The sequence below is a fragment of the Terrapene carolina genome, unplaced genomic scaffold, assembly GCF_002925995.2.
Source record: "Terrapene carolina triunguis isolate 2854851 unplaced genomic scaffold, T_m_triunguis-2.0 Scaffold192, whole genome shotgun sequence".
Classification (NCBI taxonomy): domain Eukaryota; kingdom Metazoa; phylum Chordata; order Testudines; family Emydidae; genus Terrapene; species Terrapene triunguis.
In genome coordinates, this window is record NW_020664543.1 from 359,013 (window position 1) to 369,949 (window position 10,937).

At 46.1% G+C, this 10,937-nt stretch overlaps 1 protein-coding gene across 5 annotated transcripts in view; it reads left to right on the forward strand.

The window, feature by feature from the left end:
• The window catches only part of RFNG (RFNG O-fucosylpeptide 3-beta-N-acetylglucosaminyltransferase), an 11,443-nt gene extending 506 nt beyond the window's left edge, over nucleotides 1-10,937 (forward strand). Inside the window, exons 1-10 of one of the 5 annotated variants that reach the window (XR_003369928.2) lie at nucleotides 19-346; nucleotides 2,002-2,569; nucleotides 3,776-3,824; nucleotides 4,347-4,449; nucleotides 4,893-5,046; nucleotides 6,497-6,582; nucleotides 6,671-6,836; nucleotides 7,868-7,953; nucleotides 8,190-8,346; nucleotides 10,062-10,937. Coding sequence is in view for 4 of the 5 variants with exons in the window: in XM_026654505.1 (XP_026510290.1) it covers nucleotides 2,072-2,569; nucleotides 3,776-3,824; nucleotides 4,347-4,449; nucleotides 4,893-5,046; nucleotides 6,497-6,582; nucleotides 6,671-6,836; nucleotides 7,868-7,953; nucleotides 8,190-8,256 (1,209 nt within the window). In the remaining variant the exon portion in view is untranslated. Of the gene's footprint in view, nucleotides 1-18; nucleotides 347-933; nucleotides 1,241-2,001; nucleotides 2,570-3,775; nucleotides 3,825-4,346; nucleotides 4,450-4,892; nucleotides 5,047-6,496; nucleotides 6,583-6,670; nucleotides 6,837-7,867; nucleotides 7,954-8,189 lie in introns of those variants that run through there. The other 4 variants (XM_026654503.2, XM_024203163.2, XM_026654505.1 and 1 more) reach the window with 4 other exon arrangements.

Consider the following 10,937-nt stretch of genomic DNA (forward strand, 5'->3'; position numbering starts at 1 on the left):
CCCCCCGCGCTCAGGACATCCCCCACCCCATGTGATCCCCCACGTGAAGTGCCCCCTGGGACATCACTTGCCCCATGTGCAGTGCCCCCCGCGCCCACCTGAGCCCACAGTGCCTTCCCCAGGGCACCAAGTGTGACCCGCATCACTATTCCATGTTCTGTCTATCTGGGTGCTTGCTGTGCCCATCCTGGACAGCGAGAGCACGGGGAGCGCCCTGCAATGCACAGGCCGGTGCCGCAGCTCCAGCCCCGAGGAGCCCACGGGTTCTCAGAGACACAGATCTGACCCGAGAGTAGAGGACGCTTGTCCCGAGGCCAATGTCCCAAGCCACCCAAACAGATGAAAGGTAAAATGAGTCCAGCTCAGCCTCTTCTGTAATATTTGTAGATCAAGCAAAAAGTGAAACAAAAAGACTGACACAACCTGAATGTGTTTAATAGGGGGGTTGACACTTTTGGGGAGGTCTCAAGTTGGCATAACAACCAGCTGAAGTAGTCTAGAAAGAGAAGGAAACTAGGAAAACAGTTTATAGTTGGAATCACTGTAAATATGTTTTAACTGAGTAATTTTAATGAGGAAAGGTTGCTGCACCTTTCTGGATGGTGCTTTTCCAGGGGTCACTTGACAACTTGTTTAGGAACCTGTGGATGGAACAGCTTGCAGGTGAAGAGCAAGGTTTACAGTCATGGCTGTTGCCACCTGCTTGGGGCAATAACATATACCTTGAAAAAGAGGAAATCAGTGACATCAGCACCTACATCTGGTTCTGCTGAATCCTGAACTCCGCATGGGATGTGAAACAGAACTGCCTGTTGCCACACCATCTCTTGGGTGACATCTTCCTTCTTCATCTTTTTTCTTTCTTATCATTTCCTTTTGGTCTTCTATCTAATAAGAGTCTGGTTTAGCCAGCCAAGACAAATACATCTTTTGCAACACTACTGTAATGAAAAGGCAAACTGTAAACAATGTTCTTAGCCCAACTAGTAAAAGTTTGCTAAATCTGACAGTCTAATAAGACAGTATGCTGTGACTATAACTTTCCAGCAACTGATTTACAAACAAAAAACTCCACTGAAATAGAAGCTGCACTTTCTACCTTTGCTAGTTTTTCTTTCTCTCTTCACATATGTTTTGTCTTGAAGGAAACAGCAACAACTTTAAGTGAAGACTGGATGTCTTTCTGAAAGATGTGCCATGACTCAAATAAAAGCTATGATCTTGATGCAGAAATTAGTAGGTGTGGTTCTTTTGCCTGTGTTGTGCAGATCAGACTAGACTCAGAGGATTATAATGGTTCCTTCTGGACTTAAAATGTTTGACTATGAACAAATCAAGACAGTCTAAACTGATTTTTTTTTCACTTGTCCCCAACATGGACAGTTAAAATCATCTTTAATACTACTTAAAAAGATGATCAAACAAAGGACTTCCCCCTTTTAAACTATACACAGAAAGAGAATAAGGGAAGTTCTTTAAATACAGATTTTACTTAACTCCTTAAATTTCAAATGCTTGTAAGTGTTTTTCCTTTTTCTGTGTGTTTAATAAAAAGTTAAGTTTTTAATGATAGCTGTTACAGTGGAAGTGAATAATAACTTGATACAAAACCCCAAAACACAATTAACCGTCTACTGTTGTAGCAGCAAGCAAGGGATTTGAAACAAGGTCAGAGAGTGACAGCGATACCGTTATCAATACAGCAATACCTATAACTGAGAGGGGGTGTTGGTGTTAGTACGACTGGGGTGGTGCTGAGGTTATGGTGACTAAGGACAGCAATGTATGTGCACTGGGGAAAGGGTGACTAGGGAAAAAGAAGTGTCTTGAGGTAGCATGTAAAAGAGGAAAGTGAGGTTTCATGGGGCAGAGGCAAGCAGATGTTCCAGGCATAGAACACACCTAGCTCTGCTGGTTCCGTGGTTTGTAAACAAAATATAGCAAGACTGTGATGCAAGTCTGTCTCACAGAGCCCTCAACCTCTCCTATTCTCTCCTGCAGAGCTGTGATCCATTCTATGTGACGCAATGTCCCAACTGTACAACATGGCAGGGGCCCTGGGGGCTGAAGAATGACACTTTCCTGCATTGGGCTCAGTAAAATCTGCTTCCTGCTGTCCGTGACCTTCTGTGCTTTCCTTCTCCTGCTAATCCCCAAATTCCAGACTACCTGGAGACATAGGGGCTATCCACAACCCCGTCCACCACCTCCTTTTAATGCTTCTTGCAAAAGTGAGTTCCACCACCCGCAGGCCGAGCCCAGCTCAACAGGCCATTTGGACAGTGAGGGAACTGATATTGCACACAGTGTGAAAGATGAAACTGTAGAAAAATGGGGGGATTACAGCCTACGTGCTGGGGGATCCAGCCTTAAACTTGAGGAGCAGGATGGGAGCCCCACCAGTCCTCTTCAAACTATGTTGAAGGACCACCATGGACCTGCAGGTGATTCCATTAAGGAGAATCTGGAGCTGAAGGACATTTTTATTGCTGTGAAAACTACAAGAAAGTATCATAAAACTAGGCTGGACTTGCTCTTCCAAACCTGGATTTCGCAGGCCAAAAGACAGGTGAGAGATCTTCCTCACAGGGATAGGACAATTATAGTGGGAGCCCCTCTCTCTGTGACTGCAGGTTCAAGATCTGCCATAATCCCACTGCCCTCCATGGTCATGCTGCAATTTCACTCTGTGTATTCCCTACCAGTTCATTAAACATGTTCTTCCTGTAGGATTAGGAACTGAGTTCCTGTAAATAGTCCGTCTGACCAAAAGCCTAAGATGAGCTGCTACTAGGTGGTAGAACATTAGTCTGGATGCACAATCTGTCTTCTTGCGGCCTGGGGTCTGCAACTTGTGCAGGAGTGTTCTTGGGATTGATATATGCTTGGATAATTATAACCTTGGATAAAAATAAAACTTGCAAGGCAGACTCTGTTGAGCTTGAAACTAGCAACCAGAGCTGAATCCACAGTGGTGTAAGATAACATCCCTAAATTCACTTAAAATAAAAGGCTACAGGTCCAGAGAGAAGCTGCAGCTGAAGAAAATGTGCCAAGCTTGGTATAATGGAGGGAGCCATTGCATAGTCATCCACAATTCCTGATGCTAGTGCTGATGTGGCTGAGCCAATACTTTCAGACAATATGCTCTTCAGTACCGTGACTGGGTCTTTGTATGAGATGTAGCATAGAATCTGTCCCTTAATGTAGAAGTTTCAATGCATTTGCGGAGATTAACAAAAGCCTATCCAGATGTTTTGAATCTTCTCCACCTGTTGGGGGCAGGATATTGCTACCAAGTGGATCTTTTTTTCCCTTACTTTCATTCTTCCCCAGAATTCTGTTGATTCCTCTAGGCCCATTGACTATCTGGGGCAATATCCAGCCAAGCAGGTGTGCTATCTTTTAGGATGGGGTGGAAGAGGAGATTGCAGAGGAAGAAACTCCTGAAAAACAGCTTGTTCCTGAATTTGGGATGCCTCAGCCCTGCCCTGAGACAGGAGGGTAGTTCTGTCTTGGATTCTCTGCTAAAATTGCCAGTGAGGGATCCAGTCAATACTGAATGTGCTGGTGGTTTTTCTGATGTAGAATCCAATCCAATAGGCAACAGACCAAGTTAACACCAGTTCTTTTCACAATGGCCACTGAAAAATAACTAGGTAAATTACTAGCAATTCTAATTGGGGACTGAGTGAAGCTAAAATTAATTGGTCCATTTCTGAAATCTTTGGAAAGGGAAGCCTCTTTTTTCCTAATGTCTTTGTGTCTCCCACAGACGTTTATATTCACAGATTGGGAGGACCGTGAACTGCGCCTAAGAGCAGGTAAGCCGTGTAGTTCAAATGCACACTTGCTCCTTTGACTACGGATGCTGACTTGCTGCCATCCTCTCCCTCGAGGAGCCTCATTCTGTGCTGTGCATGTGATTGGTGAAAGGGAGCTGGAAGCTCAGAGGGGGGAAATGCTGTTTCCTTCTTTCCTGATTTGGATTTGTAGGACCTTCGTCGACATCATTCACTGGGTTAATCTTCACATTCACTTTTTTCCTTTCTGTTTGTAAGTTTCAGTGTAGCTGTTTGAGGGTTAATGTACACGAGCCCCCTTGCGCACTGTCCCTGTACATGGCTCATCTTCCCTGCTGTCTGGCTCCATATTCACGTGCTCTTCACCCTATGTGCTACATGCTCACTCTGTAAGCACTACACACCCTAAATGCAGCTCTCTACATGTGCATTGCATGTGCACCATGTCCATGTTTCAGGTTCGTGCTCCAGAGGTGCACATGCTCTCTCTCCCAGATTATGCATTCACCCCAATCTTGACCATTTTGACCTTCATTTCCTTAGGAGATCACATGATCAACACCAACTGCTCTGCTGTTCACACCCGCCAGGCACTCTGCTGCAAGATGTCTGTGGAATACGATAAATTCCTTGAATCTGGGAGAAAGTATGTGAGACTCATTGTTCCAACTGTAGCTTTGTTCACTCCAATTCTGAGTTCCAGGGAGGTCCCAACATTCTCCTTTCTAGTTCCAGTAGTGAGTGAGCATGATCCAGGCTGTGATCCCAGAGGGTGGTGGTGATGAGCATAGAGAAGGGGTAGCAGCCGAAAGAGAAGCACTTCCAGACAAGAGTCAGGTAAAAGGCTGTAGGGAGGAAGAGCTCACAAGCGGCCTACAGACTTCAGCCTCTCTCCTAGAGTTGAGAAGTATTGGCAGCTTTGGCTTCTAACTTCTGCATTTTCAGTCTGAGGGCCTTTTTTTTCCAGTCGCTTTGCCCCAAATCTGAGAGACTAAGATCTTCACTGGAGAGAACTCAGTACATAGAAACTTTACATCGCTTTCTCAGTGCCTCGGCTGTGTGACTGTGTCTGCCCTGCTTTGTCTGCAGATGGTTTTGCCATGTGGATGATGACAACTATGTGAATCCACAGAATCTCCTGCGCCTCTTGTCTGCCTTCTCACACAGCCAGGATGTATATGTGGGGAGGCCAAGCCTGGACCACCCCATTGAGGCAGCTGACCATGTCCGGAGTGATGGATCAGTAAGCATGCTCTGTAACTGTCCCTTCTGCCCCCCCCTCCCGCAGCCTCTGAGCGAACAGTTCACAAGATCCCATGTACAAAACCTCTGAGTTAATTTGCAATTTACAAATGGTCTTGTGAGCTGAACAGGGATTCTTCTCCCTTCACGGGTAGCTGAGGGAGAACAGGCTCCCCCTACTTCAACATTTGGGTGTGAGGAATGCTCCCTTAGAACCCCTCAGCCAGGTCAGTTTCTGCAGTTATCGCCATTCAGTTCTGGGAGCCTTCATTTTGATCCTCTTTTACTTATGATTATTAATCATGTTTTTACAGTAATGCCTATATACCAACCAAGAATAGGACCCTGTTGTGCTAGGCACTGTACAAACACAGCAGTAGTAGCCAGCCCCTGCCCCCAAAGAGCTTACAGTCAAAACAGACAAGACAGACAGGGGGTGGGGGAAGGGGTAGAACACGGAAGTAGAGTGAACAATGTGGTGGCAGCAAACATCATGTTAGTTCAATGGCTTTTTGGGGGGGAGGTAGTTAGGAGGGAATCTGTGAAATGGAAATAAAGGTGAAGGGAGAGGGGACACTGAAGGGCAGGGAAGAGGAAGGGAACAGGTCAGGGGAGAAGAGGGTAAGAGGGACAAGTGTGGTATGAAGCTAATATGAGGAGATTAAGGGAGGAGAAGGGGGGAGGAAGAGGGCCGGAGCAGACAGCCAATCAGCATAGGCAGGAAAAGTCCAGTCAAAACTGTAGAGTCCTCTGAATGTCAGGCTTTCTCTCCTAGAAAGTAACATCTCAGTACTTCATCTGCTGCCATCCTGAGCTAACCTCAGGAGATTAGACAATCGCTCTGTGACTGGTCACTTCCAGTATTGAGCAATCATTTCCCTGGCGCCCCAGTGTGTCTCAGTCACAAGATACATGAGCATCTCTATCTTGAGGAGCAAGTACCAAGTTGCCAGGCCAGCAGATAAATTCCCTGGCAATGCATCCAGGTGAACTGGCCTGTTATGAAAAACCCTGCATGATTAAGTAGTCTCCTCAGCCTTAATCACTTGGCTCCAGCAGGGCTCCTCTGATTTCCCCAGAGAAACTTGTTCCGGGCTATGACTCTGGAGGGCAGAATCACCATACAGAGGGTTGCACAGGGGAGTTGGGCTTCTCCTCAGTTCTCCACTGGGACTCTGGTTTTCCATTCCCTGTGTGCTCCCTGTTTCACTGAGACTCCACTGGCCCTGTGGTGGCAGCTGCAAGGTGGTAAGAGTTGCCTTATGAGAGAATGTCTAGCTTCCAGGAGTTCAAAGCGGCTGGGGTAGCCCAAAGTCCAGATATTTGCTGAGATCATGAGTCCAATGTGCTGCAGAGCAGAAGATCCTTTTCCCTACCCAGGCAGATGGGAAAAGCTGAGTATCATTAACAAGTGTCTCTTTTTTTTTCTTGTTGCTTTTGCTGTTCACTAGACAACTGTGAAGTTCTGGTTTGCCACAGGTGGAGCAGGGTTCTGTATCAGCAGGGGCCTTGCCCTGAAGATGAGTCCCTGGGCCAGGTAAATGCACCTCAGTAGCAGAGACCCCATGGATTTGATAGGATTAAGCGTGCATTTGACTCTCCAACACCATCCTCTCTCCTGACAGCTTGGGTAACTTCATCAGCACTGCAGAGAGGGTGCGTCTTCCTGATGACTGCACCATCGGTTACATCATCGAGGGGCTGCTGGAGGTGAAGCTGCTGCACAGCCCCTTGTTCCATTCCCATCTGGAGAATCTGCAGAGACTACGAGGCGAGTCAGTGCTGCAGCAGGTAAGGCGAAGCCTTGTACCTTGCTCAAAGCAGGCCCAGACCTTTGAGATGCTCCTCAGTCTGATCAAAAGAAATCATCTCTGCAGGTGCAGCTACCTTCTCCCTGGTTTTCAGGAAAGGCAGATGGTATCAGGCATGTAATTTCACCATTACTCAAAGCTGCTTATGTAGTTGACCAGGGCAGTCCCATGTCCACCTCCTGCATTTGGATAACAGGCACATTTCCGTCCTGGCCAGCTGGGTCACCTTTAGTTCTCCCCTTCTTTGACTGTCCCTTCCAGCCCCAGCCATGCTGTTACCTTGCCACCTCTGTCTTCTTCCTTTCCAGTCCTGAGGCACACGAAATTACATAAGTTTGTTTTAAAATAATTACTTCTACAGCATTTTCTTTGATGGACAATAGGTGGTGCTGTAAAGCTGCCCCAAACTAAAATTCCTCCACGACTTATCTACGTACACCCTAAACAAGAACACAGTTTCCCACCCACAGAATACCCATTCAAATTGTTCTAACAGTTTTATTAGGCAATAAAAATGCACTTTTAGGGCCACATTCAGAACTGGTGTAATCACACCAGAAGTAAGTGGTGATGAATCTGGCTCTCCCTTTGTGATCACCCTTTCTCCTGATATTAACTTTAACAGCTAATCAGGAAATCTTGTTGCTCCTAAAGAGTATCAGAGAACTGAACTCTTAGGCTTTAGATTTAGGAAATATGTAATGCAGCCTCCGTATGGAAGAATGGTTTTCCAAGGCTGCTTATCTAAGCTTTTCTTGTCTCCCTCGCTCTGTCTGATTTCTTCTTCCTGTTCTGCTTTGGATAGTCAGCAGGTTCTCTCAAAAGGCTTCTATCCTAAGTGAACCATTATGACAAAGTGAACTATCACCTTTTATGTGTAACTTCTGACACCCAGATCACCTAGGATGTCCCTTTCCCTTTAGATCCTCCTCCTTATCCCTCATTAAGACCTCTTCCACTCAGTCACTCTCTGCTATGTTGCAGGTTCTGACTTTACATTTGCTTTTTCAGGTCACCCTGAGTTACGGGGGCCCGGAGAACAAACACAATGTTGTGAGTGTGGCAGAAGTGTTTGGCTTGCAGCAAGATCCAACCCGGTGAGTACCTGCTTCCAAAACAAATGCTGCTTGCCCTGTCCATACTACACACTGCAGAAAACTCAAGCACACAAGCTGGGTTAGCATTTCTTATATTGCCTCCACACTCCAATTGGGTTATGGCCAATTTCCCTGCAGTTTTGGGATGCGTGAACATTCCAAGAGTTTTGGCTGAGGTGTCTCCAAACTGATGAGCTCATGTCTCATGTTGTATTCTCATCTTTCTCTTTTCACAGATTCAGATCTGTCCATTGTCTTCTCTACCCTGACACTACCTGGTGTCCCACTAAAAATATACTGTGACCTCAGACCTAACCTTGACATTTGGTATCTTACCTGCACAAGATTGGACAGGATGCTTTTCTTGGAGATGAACAAGAAAAATCTTCAAAAGTAAGATCCCCTGATCACTTCATTCCCATGGCAGGAGTGTGAGGCCTCATCAGCTGCTGTCTGAAATATCCCAAGGAAGAAACTCTCCTACGCTTTGCGCTCTGGTCTTCCAGCAATTCATATAATGTCTCTAGGTTTAAGCATAGGCCCCCTCCTACTTCCTGTCTGGTTTTATCCATGCTTTGCTAGTTAAAAGCTCTGTGGCTATCACACGTGTTTGTACCTAAAAAATACAGAGTGGAATGCAGTGCCTGGAATCATAGCACTGGAACTAGTGTTCTGAATAGGGCTTCTAGGGATCAGTCCTCATGCTGCTGAGATGCCAGGGCAGAGTATAGAGCCCATGGTGGGGAGGGAGGGATTTTTAATTTGGCTCCCTTGGAAGAAGAATGATTCAGGAACTTCTCCAGTTTATTTTTTCTTGTCCCAATGTCTTGAGCTGTGCGGGAATCTAGCTGAAACATCTGCACTTCCAGTCAGGCGGAGATGTGTTTACCAAGAACAAAATTATGCCAGTCTGCCCTGCATGACAGGCTGAGGACCACATCAGAACCACATATGTTCTCTCCTTTAGCCCCCCTGGTCTCTTTGAGTCTGGTTTCCAGGAGGATAGCACACTTGGCTCTCTTTCTGGTTGGAAGATGGTGGTGATTTTCCATGATGGGCTGCAGATCCAAAGGTGCTTGGTCTTGGCTCATACTATTTCCTGGCAGTTTGATACTGAGAGAGATGTTTGTGAGAATACTATTAGGTCCCTCTTCCCAGTGTAATCCACAGCATGGTACCTGGTTGGCATCTGATCCTGGATCGCTAAAACAGCCTGCAGCCTCCTTCCTGCTTATGCAGTCTTGCTGCATCCCAAAGCCTATGTGGGAGGAGAAACCTGGGTTAGCTGCAGTGCCCTGAGGTGTTGTCATTTGGGGCCTTTGACTGGACTGATCACCCAGGCCATAAATGGACCTTTGAGCTTCAGGCTTGGGGAAGATCTGTGTTCACTTTTCCTCTGCAAGCCAGCCAGGAAGAGATGTGCCAGAAGAAAGGCTTGCACACTCCCTCCAAGTGAGGGGCTCAGCCTGTTGTCTGCAGAGCTTCTGCTGTAGGATTTGCCAGTGCTCTGCAACGGAAAAGGAGTTTGGTTTTGGTGTGGGGAAAGAAGGGACTCCAAAAGTCTGTTGTTTTTCTCGTAGTCCACACTGAGGCTTGCACACTCCATTGCTGGCATGGTTAGAAAGAGCAGTGTCAAAAATTACTTTGCAAGACCCTCCCTTAGTCTAATGGGCCTTTCACAAGATCTTCATTGGTTCCTGGTCCTAATGACTAACACTGAAATGGGGGGAAAGCAGCAGAATTACATATTGGCAAATTGTAATTCCAAGCACTGTGACCTGAGCATGGAGCTGTCAGGAAGGAACTCTTGGTTTCTAATTCTGTCTCTGCCACCAATGCACTGTGTGGCCGTGGGTGAGTCATGTGACCTCTCCCATTTGTAAAGTGGGTAGAGTATATAGGCACACCTCTCAGGTATGCAGTCATGAGACTTCATGGAGTTGGGAATAATCCTCTTCAGAAAGAGTTACACATCTCTCCCTAACAAAGACCCTTTAGGATTTAGCCATGCATATTTTGCTGCTTTCTAGAGAGACTAATTCTATTGAGGGATAAGGTCCAGGCCTTCTAGCTGTCACAATCCTGAGTCTTTCTCTCTGACTTCTCAGATGTTGTGACCCTTCTTTGCCCTCCTTCATGCTTCCTGATGTGGCACTAACTCCATTCTTTGGCCAAGAGGCCAGGCTGGGAACACTGGAATTGCCAGACTTCATCAGATCAGTGGTCCATCTAGCCCAGCCTCCTTTCTCAGACAGTGGCCAGAACCAAATGCTACAGAAGATGCCGTAAGAACCCTGCAGTAGGCATATGTGGAATAACCTGCCTGCACCTTACGTCTCCTCCTGATCCCTTAAGCCTGAAGTTTAATTTTGTCATTAATTACAACTGGATATTCTTGATAGCCATATAAATATCCAATCCTTTTTGAATCTTAAGTACTTGGCCTCAATGCCTGTCTTCCTGTGGCAAAGAATTCCATAAATTAACGAGTCATTAATGGGACTCTGTGCCTCTGAATGCTGATTAACTGCTTCTTTACTGCAGCGTCTGTTCCTAGTCCATGGACTGCCCTGGAATTGCATCTTGCCAGATATACCACATGTGACAGATCAGTTAAGACTAAGGCCTGATCCTAGTACTATTCAAGTCAATGGCAAAACTCATATTGATTTCAGTAGCACCAGGACGGAGTCTTAAAAGTTTGGTACAGTACTCTTCCTGATTCCCAGGGCTGAGCATGCTACCTCTTTGGCATGCCCACAACTGAAAGGCCTATAGGCTGGGCTTGGAAAAGAAATGCATGCCTCCTGTATGGCAGTGCAGAGCACTGGCCTTTAACAAGCCGTTGTTTGGGCTTCTTTTAAGATTTTTCATAAATGTTTCTAATATGGTAGCTGTGGCTGCCATAAGATGGGAGTGTTCCAGGCAAACTGGTATCTCTCATCTAAAGTGTTTTCTTTTAATTAAATAAATATTTAAAGGTG